General features: G+C 42.1%; 1 protein-coding gene across 6 annotated transcripts in view; it reads right to left on the bottom strand.

Moving 5' to 3' along the window:
* SEMA5B (semaphorin 5B) overlaps window positions 1-12,889 on the bottom strand; it is a 277,489-nt gene that overhangs the window by 75,912 nt on the left and 188,688 nt on the right. For all 6 annotated transcript variants that reach the window (XM_030487800.1, XM_030487796.1, XM_030487799.1 and 3 more), the window contains exon 7: window positions 9,459-9,521. In XM_030487800.1, coding sequence (XP_030343660.1) covers window positions 9,459-9,521 — 63 coding nt within the window. The remainder of the gene's footprint in view (window positions 1-9,458; window positions 9,522-12,889) is intronic.

Genomic DNA, 12,889 nt, shown 5'->3' with positions numbered 1-12,889 from the left:
CATCAGGTTGACTCTCTATTAGCTACGCAAGTGCCTCGTTCTGTGCTCTGCTTAGATTGGAGGAGGAATCCTCCCTCTTTTCATGATGATACTTCTGACCTATTTTTCCCAGTAATGCTGCAGCTTTGAAAATGTTACCCAGACACAAACTCCAGTGAAGGACAACAGGTCTGTCTACACTATAATTCACACCAGTGCCAGCAGGAAAACAGCATGAGCTTCTCTTTAATAGACTAGGCTGGTCAGGAGGAGCTTGAACATGCTGTTGCTTCCTGCCTCCCCTGCTTCCACAGGGATTGTGTGCTCAGGATTCTCCATAGTAGAAGGAGTTTCTTTCAGACCAGGGCAGTGAGAAACAGCAATTCCCCTCTTCTCAGCTGCATGACCACTTGCTGGCACAAATAGAAATCTCCCTTCACATACCAGTCCCCAAAGCAGTGGGGCCCCTTTCATCCCACCTGGGGTAGGGGTGCTAGCACAAGGCTGCAGTTGGCTTTTTTCAGAAAACCTCCTTCATGTTGTTAGAGAGAGCCACAGTCTCACTCTCTCCCCACAGCCTCATATCCAGAGACCTGTAGACTGCAGATCAGGCTAACTGAGCATCTCCGGGCAGTTAAGCAATGTGGGAGGAAGATGCCACATAACGCAGGGACTTTCTAACAGTACACACAGAGAAACAGAGGTGTAAGACGAACGTGCAGCTCCCACAGGCAGTGCAAGAGGCTCAAGAGCCACCTGCCCCAAGGTTCATCCAAACAGCCCCAAATGAGAGATGTCCAGTGAGCCTGGCACCAGCCTGCCTGCCCCGTACTCGGGGGCCACCTCAGAGGAAAGGATATGAGCAATGGCTAATGAGTGGCACCCACAGGGCTCCATGTGAAGAAAGTCTATTATGTGCTACTGTAAACAGAAAAAGAAACTTGTTAAAAAACAACCACCTCAGCTGGGTTATCCTGGCTGCTTTGCTTTCCTCCCTCCAATAGATCATAATTTGCCACTAAGCTGAGCCTACAGATGCAGACACCGCTTCTCCTTCTGTAAGCAGCAATCACTCTGCAAGCTTCCCTGTCTCATGCTGTTGATCATTTCCCTGAAGACTTCATTTGCAAGATTCAGCAGTGTAAAAAACCTCCCTGTCATCTGGAAAGGAAGAGGCTTGCTTAGCTGGATTACGTGGTATCTTCTTTCATTTGCTGTATGGAAATCAACTCACTGAAGGATGGCATTTAACAGAAACCCACCAGTGTTAGCCACAGACAAGTGACTGCATGGGCATGACATGTGGGGCTTGCTTTCGGACAGGAGAAGATCACTGGGACTGCACTTCAGAGCCAGCCCAGGAGCACTCGCCTAGCCGGGGCAGAGGCTACAGAATGCCATAGAGCAGGCGCTGCCAGTCTTGAGTCTCAGCAGTGCATCAGGGGTCAGATACATAATGCCTGGCACCTTAAAATGAGAGCTTAAATTCATAGCTGGGTCAGTTCAGCACTTCTTATTTCAGAAGCAGATCAGTCATGGTGACTGATCATCAGTCTATCAAATAGGACCTTGAGAAGCTCTGTCCCACCGGCTGTGTGTTGAGAATAGAGGTCTCACCACTTCCTTTAATAAGACGAAGGGCTTGCCAGTCCCTCTGCTCAATCCTGTCATTGCTATGTGGTGCTGTGAGTCCTGTTAGTTATTCCCTGCCCTAGAGACGTCTGCATTTTTGAGTAGGTTAAGTAATTCCTCTTTCTGTAGAGCAGTTATTGAATTCCACATAGTATTAGGACCAGTATACATTTAACTGCAAAGTGCTAGAAATTCTTGAGGGGATGCTATTAAAAAAAGATATTGGCTCCTCTCCCAATACTGTTTTGTTTTCAGAATATGATTGATTTGGCATCTAACCCAGAATGCATGTCTCTACCCAAATTTCACACAATAAGAGAGTACACATCTGCGCCCCCTCCACTTCCACCTTTCTCTGCTTTGTGCAGAGTCTGAACATAGCTTCTGACCTAAACCAGCTAATACCATTAATGTTGCTGGACCCTTTCCTGCCGAGGTACTTCAAAATATTCCTAACTAAGACCCTGTCCTGCAGAAATCCAAAATGCTAATTTGCAGAATTCTCTTCTCTGCACATAACTATATTAAAGATTAACAAACTTCAGTTTCCATAAAAAACTTCCCAGCTGAGAATATAGCACACAAAAAAGAATTCTTCTGCAAGGTCATGTGCTGGATGGTCTTCTGAAATCTACTGGCAGTGATAGATCTGTTGTACACCTTACTCCAAGGTGTAGTAGCCTGGCTTGGTAGGGATGCTGGAAGCTGGTAAAATATTGTGTTCTTTTAGCCTAACTAAGGATGGTTCTATTTGTACCCACTCAGTCTAAGGCAGAAGTTATTTACTGAAACAGAGGAGAAACCATACTGAGCAAATATATCTGCTGCTGTCTGAATCTGCACCTGAATATTTAACCTGTGACTTCCATCCCATTCCCAACTGCGGTAGCAAAGAGCAGGAGCACAGTCAGTATGGATGTGGTGTTAGATTGGAAACATTTGACAACTGATATTTTGAAGGGAACTAGATGCACCGAACATGCTAATGATTTCATTGGCTGTAAAAGGCAGAAACTCAGGTGACTAATGTTTTCTACTCTGTTTAAAAAAAGATGCTACTAGGTGCGGGCCATATCCTATGTTCCTATGAATGAACTGAGTAGGTGCTTTCCCTGGACCTGCCTCACTGATGATGGTAACTGCACTCCATGCTCCCGAAGGAGAAGCAGTGATAATATGTACATTTTATACATTGGTCTCAAAGCAATTAATTCAACTTAATGTTCTGAAACAGATGTACATTATCTGCCCTGTTCTCTCAGCTGGGTGAACCAACACATGTAGGTGCTAAAGGACTTGCCACGGTGACAAACTGAGTCAGAGCTGATCCTGAAGGACAGCAATGAGAGACCACACCTCTCTAACCTGCCTGGCCTGAAGAGGAATGCTGTGCTCATCTTGTATTTCTTATTTCTGTACTCACTGCCAGTCACATCAGTCTATGAAAACCTTCAACAAAAGCAAAGACGAAATTGAACCACTTAAATGCTCCAGCTTGCAGGATTTTTCTCAAAACACTGTTGGTGAGATTTACATTAGATCCTCTTTCTACCCTGTTCTCCAAATAACTAGCAAGAAACAGCCCCCTCTCTGTGTTCTTTGAACCAACCTGGATTTGCTCTGAAAAGTCATTCAACACTCTGCTCTCTGCCACAATTCATAGCCAAGGCAACTGGTTAGTAAAATGATCTCACAAACCCCTACAGAAAATAGGAGCTCTTTAATGCAGTTTCTTCAGTATGACTGGAAAACTCTAGGCGTACAGGAGGTAAAATTCAGATGGGCTTTAATATAGCTGGAAAATCTGGCAAGCTTGAATCCAACTCTGTCCAGACGAGTCAATATTTGGATCCTGTTCTCACATTATGGAGGAGACAGTTAAATCTGTATATGATCAGTCTGCAAATCTCATCACCAGAAGATATTATCTGGATCAAGAGATCAAGGATTTAAATAAAGGGGGAAGACTGGGTATTTATATGGTTAATGAGAATAACGCAGTTATATTAATTGGGATTATTATTAAATATATGGCAGAGCTGACAAAAACCTCTGGCTCACTGCCAGAGCATGAAGCATATTTCTGATTTTCCTACAAATTGCATGTTACCCACCTTGGTGTTTTTGCTCCTTCCTCAAAATTACCTGGCACTGGTCCCTTTTTTGAGATAAGGGCTTAAATTGAGCAGGTAGCACTCTTCTCCAGCCTAATGACCCTTGTTTTCCTAGAAAGGCAGAGTACATGACTTCTAGTGCTCAACCCTACAGGGCACAAGTTCTCACCGTCACTAAGAGAATAAACTTCACTGGAGCCCCTCTCTCCAACCCCACTCAGTTTAAGCCTATCTATCTTCATTTTTTGCAAATTTTAGATTTAAATGTGTCTGTCTGTGAATGCTGTAATGTCCATGACTGTGGACAGGACCACGTTTCTTTCTAGCTCACAGAGATGTCAGGCTGCTTTGAAAGCACATTTCAAACCTGAGAAGCAAAAGTGGTGCCCTGTTACTCCCTTCATTCGTGTGGACAAATGAGCAAATGGAGGGGCTGAACTCCTGTGGCTTTGGTTTGAAGTAAAATTCAAAAAGACATTTTCAGGATGCTGTGAATAAGGCAGCTGTAGGTGCTTCTTGAGTCATTTCTTTTGTCATCTCTGAACCCTGGAGTTCTGAAATGTTATAAACCCTTAATCTCATTGTACAGATATATTTTTCTTTGAAAGCCTATAACCATATATAGGCAGTACTTTAATTGGCCTTCCTTTTACTTTGAATAAACCACTGCAGCCCTGTTGTCAGAGATCTCCTTTTTCATTCTTTTTTTTAGGCTAACATTATTTCATCACATACTGATATATTTTAATCACAGATTAAAAACAGTCACATGCTGTATGAGAAAATTAGCTGCTTCAGATGGTCTGCCATCCTCAGTAAAAAAACACAAACTCCTGGAGTGCAACCTGGATTTCAGAGAATCAGCCAGCAGAATGCCATGTTACACCTTTGAGAACATTTTAGTGTGCAGCAAACATTTAATTTATCTGTTGCAGTTCATCACAATTTGTTAGAAAATAATCAAGACCTAACATGTTCTCAAGCACTGTTATTCTTGTGCTTTCAGATACCTATATTTATTCCTTTGGACAAACAATTCTATTAATCAGTTTAAGCCAATGCCCTGACCAAGCTCTTTCTCGTTTGAGTGCAATAGATAGGAAAGAGAATTGCTAATGATTTTTCCAGCCAAGTTTTCTTTAATGAACTTCAAATCAAATTTGGGGGCTGACTCTGCATTGCTAGCTTAGCAGAAGTACTAGGAATGTAAGTTCAGATCTCTAGGAACAGTTACAGAGGGGGAAAAATATCCGACCACTTTCCAGTTATTTCTATTTGCTGGAGATTTATATGGTGCCTGTCCTACCTGGAAGCCGCTAATTCACAAGTGGTGTGGAGATACCCAGCTCCACTAGATAACCAGAATGCACATCCTTTGAGACACAGAGCCACTTAAAGGCCTGAAACAGTTGATTCCTCCATAAGATCAGCAATGTCTGCACCAAACCTGTTTAGGTGGGCCAAAGTCTTAGTCTAGGATTTCCCTGTCACCTGGTGTGAATCATAAGATGTCCCCCAGCATAAGAACATCATACAAAAAAAGGAAGAAACTCTACTGGCAATACAGTGGGACCACCAGTAGCTGGATACCTATCAGACATTTCTCTTGATTCTTTCTTGCTCCAGAAGTGTTATTAGTGTGTCATCTTTCTCCTGGTTACACAAAACTCTTAGTACAGCACATAAGAGCTGCCATTTTCACAAATAGTGCCTTTTTCTGTTCTGAAATGATAGTTTGCAGCTTTTGGAAAGTTAACAAATAATTCCGTGCTTAGATGAGAGAAAGACCAAAGTGCTCATGTTTAGAAAGCCACAACTTTCCATGTCAGGCAAAATTCCTTAGATGTGGCGGATGTGAACTGATAGGCAGGGACAAACCAAAAACAAACTGAAAGCTGGGGAACTCCTAATGAAATTAAATAAATACATCTCTTCCCCTTCTGCTCTATCCATCACTCATTTTAACTACAAACTCTGGGTGATTTCATTTGGAAGACAGAAAGGAAGGCAGCATAGCACTGTCGGTTCTCTGCATTGTCTCTCAGTAATGTGGATGCTTTCCAGGGGACAATTTTAAGGTGCTGATCATGATACATTTTATAAATGCTGCAATAATAAGAATGATTACTCATGGAAGCCAGCATGGGTCTCCAGAGACATGGCAAGTAAAGCATGTACAATTCTTTGAGGAAATCACAAGTTTTAGTTGATAAAAATAACATAAATGAAAGAGACTTTTCTGAGGTGTTTGTTTCAATATCACATGATACATTGCAGAGTTAATTTCAAAATCAGGTTCCCAAACATATACATTAATGGATTAAAATCTGATAAATTACTGGGCTGAAAAATGTCCTCAGAGTGAAATCATTCAAAAACTTCCTCTTCTAGCAGGGCCCCAGATAGGGTGGTACTAGCCCAGTACCAACATTTCGCTTAACAAACATTTGTGGATAACTCAAAGATTATGAAAATAGTAATTACCAGTGAGGTCAATGCCTCACTAAATTATAGTGATAAATGCTAGGATGGTTGGTGAGCAGAACCCAACAAACAAAATACATTTTTGTAAGATATTATGCATTAAAGAATAAGGGACAAAAGGGCTCTGTGCACAGACTAGAAGATTATATCCCAAGACTAGCAACTGTGAAAAGGATTTAGTGGTCACAGTGGCTAGGCAATCCTGCATCATCTCCTACAGTAGAAGAGCTCATGAAACTGCCACATATATGAACAGAGGAAGGTGAATAAGAAGTGGAAGACTGTTTTAATCACACTCAATCATTAAAAAGATTGACAAGGGAATACAGGTGAAAAATTGGAGTGTGCAGAAAACAGACAAAAAATATTCAAGGGCTGTAGAAAAATGACTTAGAGAAAGAGGCTTGGAGAACTCAGCTTTTTACTTTATCAGAAAGCCTAAGTATTGAATTGACAAGAGTATATAAGTGCCTTTGTAAAAAATAAATATTGGTAACTAAAGGGCTCTTTAATCTACCAGAGAATGGCAAAATGAGACCCAGCCGCTCAAAACTAAAGCCAGATCCAAAGGCGAAATAAAGTACAAATTGTTAACAGGGAAGGTGATTTGCCATTAGAACAAGCCAGCAAAGCACCCAGTCAGCCCATTTGCTTCAGGCCTTCACTTCAAAACTTTTTGCCTTCCTCAAAAAGGTGCAGCAGCCAAACACAAGTTACTGAGTTCAATTTAGGAATAGGCAGGTGAAATTCGTGGTCAGAGCTACACAAGGTGTCAGAAGAAATGGTACCTTCTAACCTTAAATCTGGGATCTAGATTTGTCATCTCCCTTTTCTCTGGCCAACAGGTACTCAAATGTGAGGTAACCATCATGCCATAATAATTACACTTCTGTGATATGCATTTTGTGGCTTTTATTCTTGCACTTCTTGATTTCCTTATGTAAAAGCTCTAAGCATTTTAGGAAGAGTTTTTTCTAGGCAGCAGGGAGAATGTGATTTAGAGACTCAAGAGGCAATGAAGGGGAAAAAAGGCATTTTAATACACTAGGTGGCTTGGAAAACTTCACCCTAAAATACATACATTATTAAATGGGCAAGGAAAATGGACCAGTCATATAACTTATGCAAACTACATTGTGGATTAATGTAAGAGCCAAAGGTCCTCCTTATTTCCGGCCTCTATCACCACACATCTAAGTGCCTGACAATCCATAACATATTTATCATCAAATCATCTATGCTAGGTAGAAAACTGCCATTAGTCAAGTTTTGACAAAGCAGATCTGAGGCAGACAGAGCACTGCATCTTGTACCACCACCATTGCACAGCAGAATCAGAAATGTTCGCATTAATGCTGCCCTCACTTGCTGCGTTTACCCAGCCAAGGGCAGAGATGCTGGGTCAGAGCTGGATTTCTTAGCTGGAGCAGAGCACTTCACCAGCTGGCCAGGCTAACCTCAGTATCTTTGGAGCTAGTGTCAAGTCATTTATCTGCAGCGTAAACAAGGAATGTGTAGACTTGCCCCAAGAGGGACACACAGGTTAGAGTAGATACAGACTTCGGAGATCTGAGTTTACTTAGCCACTGGCAGAATCTTTCTGCCTTTGTAGCTCTATGTCTTCTTGTCAGACTCTTAGTCAACATCTCTGCTTGTCATTAATTCTATGTCAAGAAGTGTCTAACAATCTGCTTCATTATTGTTCCTCAGAACTTCACACCCATGACCACTGCGCCCACCAAACAGTTTCAAGGATCAGAATCAACATAAACGCAGCTGTTCAAAGCATTATCCTCATGACAGTTTTGGCAAACTCTGCAGTGTGAGGAGGCAGCAACAGAGACCATTGCTTTCTTTTGGCATGACAGTAAAAAAGATAAATTGAAATTATTCTAGAATTTGTCCTGTCAAATGCATGGCTTTATCCAGGGGTTGACAAAATAATTCTGGGTTATAAATTAAAATTCTTCATGAACAATAGGATACAACTTAAATCTTACAAACTTTACAATGGAAGAAAAGAGAAAAATCCTTTCTTTAACATATTTTGAAATACAAAGACTACAAATTCCAAAAATCCTCATGTCTTGGGTTTTGGAGTTTTTTAGTTTTGTCCAACTTCTATTGGGTTGTTCTTTTCACAGCAGGCTGTGTTTGGTGGCCTAACCCATTCTGCCCCGTGGTGTTTTCCTGCATAATGTAGATCCTACACGAAACTCTAACAGATGTTCTACACTACCATGCTCTACAGCTACATGAAGCAAATTGATGCTAAAGTTCAAGATAGCTTTTTCGTGCATATACCATTTAATACAGTAACCATGTAAAGGTTATTATATAAAATGAATGTGGCCAATGGAAGATCATATAATCCTGTATTTAAAGCACTGAACTGGAACTTGGCAGAATTCCAGCATTTTGGGCCAGCCACACAATGACTCTCTGCTTGACTGTCCATGTCTAAACAAAGATTGTGCTTACCCTCTCTTATCCTTTGTCCAGCTCCTTCGGTTTAGGCTGAGAACTGCTTGTGGTGAAGTATTAAGGACAATAGGACACCCTATCAGTTGAGGCCTGAAGATTTTTTAACAGTACTAACATCACATTTGAAAAATCAAAATAATTCCTGCTTTAGATGGCTTTGCTTTAGCTTCTCAGAAGAGGGGCAGAAAGGACTTTGGGTCAGAAATGCCTGTAAACTCTGAACCTCTGGGACAGCATGCATTTATTCAAGCAATTCTTTCTTTAATCTGGAGTTTAGAGACTGCACCTGCCTCCAAAGGAGCTCTGATATTGCACTCAACCAGACTGCAGTGCGCTAGCAAATTCAATTCTCATGTTCCAGCGAATTAAACAAAGATGAACTCTAACTGCAAACAAGCATTGAAGCCCACGTGGCTGAATGCCAGCAGCTCACTGCTGAGTGCCTAGACTAAGCCAACCTGCCCCACCTCAGACCCCACTGAAAGATGTTACCCCCCAGATTGCCACCACTCTGCTCCTTGATGTGTCACAAATTATGTCCTCTCCAGCAGCGAAATCACCTTTAAATTTCATGCAGAGCAAGTCTAACAACTTGGACAGGGGGTCTTTGAAATGGCTAGCTCAGTGGTGCTTATACACCTATATTGGTAGATCTAAACTGCTGAAAACTTACAAGCTGAAGCTGGTGTCAGATGCTCCCTGTGTGAATTTCACATGATGCAAATAAATTTACCCATAACATCATTGTAGCAAAGAAAAACTTACCTCTGTTTTACCTTTACTTTGACAGGACCTCCTGGTGTCTTCATCTGAACCCCATGCTGTTGCCTGCACAACAAAATGCACAAGTCACATGATATTGCCATCAGCCACCATGCCTGGAGACTCCCAAAACAAGAGCAAGTATCTCCAGCCAATTTACACAGCCCAATTTAAAAGCAGTATTGTGACAGTAAACATGTATCCCGCTCCTACTGTGCTCACAGAGCACACAAATGATAAATAGATGAGAAGTCCAGAGATAGAAGCAACGGGAATATTAACAGAGGACAGACTTTAATTTACATGTAAATACAACTTCTGATCATTATTCAACTGGAAGGTCCAAGACATAAGCCCCACACACTTTCTTTTCAAAGAGGACAGTGCTGTATAAAACCACCAGCTTTCATCACCAAAATTAAAACCTTCCCTACAGCAAAGTCCAGTAGTTCTGCACAAATCTGCTGGTCTCCTTAAATTTACCCACAAGATTACCACCTTCCAAGTAATCCTGCAGCAAAGTAAGCTGGATAAAACAACAGCTGGGAGCTGGCAGTTGAAACTTGGAGAGACGGGAAGCAGGGAGAAAGGTTGGATGGTGATTTGTGACACCAGACAAGTTGGGTCAGATCCTGACTTGGAGTAAAACGCATTAGGGCTGAGGGCACTATTAATTGGGAGCTGAAAGCACGTGGGACCCCTAGCTGGCTCTAACCGACTGCTTTGGAGCAAAGAGGCCCCTTCCTTCACAAGAAAAGTCAAGACCATCAAAGCTGCATTAGAGAGAAGTTTCAGATTTAAAATATTCAGCAACATACCCAACCATTCAGTGCCCTCTACACTTTTCCTCCCTTCAGCACTTTTTATAAAATAGTCTTAACAGATTCAAGCAGGTATTGTTAGCTGGAGGTGAAAATACATATAAACATCCATACTATACATAATACATCATTCTGAGTACAAGAAAAATAGCTGTTACATAGGGAAGGGCCAGGATCACAAAGTTCAGCTACAAATCCAAAGCTCCCCTAAAAGAGCCAGGATTTCTCTTTTTTTTCTTTTCCTTCCCCCCAGTCCATTACCAACACAGGAAATGGCTTCAAAGTTTGGTCTGGATCTGAACTCTTCTTGAACCTTCTCACTGCAGCCAATATATTTTTTTTTTAACTCTGGGCTTCCACAGAAATTATCCCCTTGACATATGATAAATCCTGGATTTTGCAGGAGAAAGATGGGAGACCACTAAGAATGGGATGAATTTTCCCACACCCTGAGCTCAGGTCCATGAAGACATTCTTACAGAACATTAAGAAATGCCACCTCCCAGGAAATGCATTTATATACAACATTTGGGTAAAGGATATTTCCACCCCATTTACACAAGAGGAAAAAAAAAAAAAGAAAAAGGTATATTCTCCATTAGCTGAGCATTCAGTTCAATTTGGCTTGAAGCAAGACTTTATGAGCACAGGCAAAGATCTGGTGGGAGAAGGGAAGAGCACAGATCTTTCCCTGGAAGTTGCTTGAGAAATACCTCCCATGTACTACAGTCCAATCCAGGCTGAAGGCCAAAAGCTTGTGCCTCAGAAGTGTTTTTGTGAGAGCTGGGATAAGACCTTGCTAAAAAGGATCATCTTGCCATAACCTGAGAGGGAATATGTCACTGAATGAGAGAGCTCATGTCGATAAGCCACCACAGAAGAGTAAGGAACTTTGGTGACTCCCAGGAGCCCTTGACATCTGCAAAACAAAATCTGTGCAGCGGCATTTTGATCCCCAGTCTCACATCTAGTCCATATTCGTCTAATCACAGTACCCTGCACTTTACATCAATTTTTGTCAACCTTAACTAAAAAAAAAATAAAATCAGAAAAGAGACGTCTTATTAGATGGCTCTTTTCCCATTTCAAAAACAGACAGAGCACTCCCATTATACCTCCCAGTTTACCTTAACAGTGCTTGACAGGACAAAATGAAAAAAAAATTATTGGTTACTTCCACAATCAATGCTGCTTCTCTGCAAAAACTCTCGGTCTTTTGGGATTGCAGCAGAGCAACAGAGAAGAATTTGGCCTCCTAGGGGACACCTAGCTCTTCCTGCCAGACACCTGCACTGCAAACCTTTGGGGCACGCTGAAAGCATAGCTCGTGACAGAGCACTGGTCCCCTCCAGCTATGTTCTTGGTGCCTAAGTGGTTGGGTTTTTTTATTAGGTAACACTGCCCTTCAGCTTTCTGAAACACTACCTTGATGAGTCTAGTGATAACAGAAGTTCTTAGTGATGACCCAAATTATAGCAACATGTTGCTTGTGACTGCACCATTAGTCAGGGTGCACTTCATTAGAGCTAAGTGAATAATTAAGCAATATGGCAATCCAGAGCACGTTTTACAAGTCCCACGCATGTCTTTGATAGGACAGGGAGGAGCTACTTTGAGGGCTGAGTAACCCAAATGACTTCTGGTGGCTCAAAGAAAACATTCACAGCCCTGCAAAGCAGAACATCTTGTCAATAATAAAAATATAATTGCAAAGCCAAGGAGCTAATGTGTGTTTGAATAATTGTACTGCCTGCGAGGTATGAATACGCACCCGTCACCGAGCTATAGCCTAGGCAAGTCCTCCCAGAAGCCCACACACATCTGTGGTCGTGGCCTGTGTGTTGAACCTGGTAAGAGGTCCTGGCAAACTCAGACTTCTGAGCCTGGGGCTTTCACACGAGCTTTCCATCATTGTTTAGTTTCTTTACTTGACTAATCAGCTGTCTTTTCAGATCAAAATGTCCCACTCTTGTCATCTCTATTGTCTTGGGCTTCTCTGCAAACTCCCTGGTTAATGCTGGTGCTCCACTCACTGGTATGTCCAAGCCAAGCCCCTCTTTCCCAGATGAAATCTTCTTCCTATGCCTTTGGTTCATTTTTCCACAGTATCAAACTATATCCTGGATATTTGACAGAGAAATCTTCAGAAACATCTCTCTCTTCTGGAGAGATGGCATGGGTTCATAGAAAACAGCCTGGATGAAGACGTGACAAACCTGGGAGCAAGGCTACATACAAACACAGGACAGCATGTACTTCCTCCTAACTGCTCTCCTACTTGCTGTGTGCTTAAGCAACCAAGCAAACACTTCTTTAGACTGTCCAGACATAAGCAGTTCCTCCCCTTACATCCTTACCAAGAGCACTCCAGCTAGCTCCTCATGCTACCTTCCTACAAACTCTCCACCATCTCTTCCTTCCTGCATTTCCAGAAGAAATGCAGTTTCTAACAGTGTTCCCAGCCACTTGAAGACCTCCTCTGCAGCCATATGGCTTAGTGCAGAATGGGGGAACACCAAATTTGTATGCCATATAAATGAAACCACCAACTCAGGGCTGCAGCTGTTCTGTAAGACAAGACCCATGCAAACCACAAGCAGGACTGCCCAGCCA

The sequence above is a fragment of the Strigops habroptila genome, chromosome 5 (genome assembly GCF_004027225.2).
Source record: "Strigops habroptila isolate Jane chromosome 5, bStrHab1.2.pri, whole genome shotgun sequence".
Classification (NCBI taxonomy): domain Eukaryota; kingdom Metazoa; phylum Chordata; class Aves; order Psittaciformes; family Psittacidae; genus Strigops; species Strigops habroptila.
The sequence above is the reverse complement of the archived record's forward strand: the minus strand, read 5'-3'. Positions and strand labels throughout refer to the sequence as shown.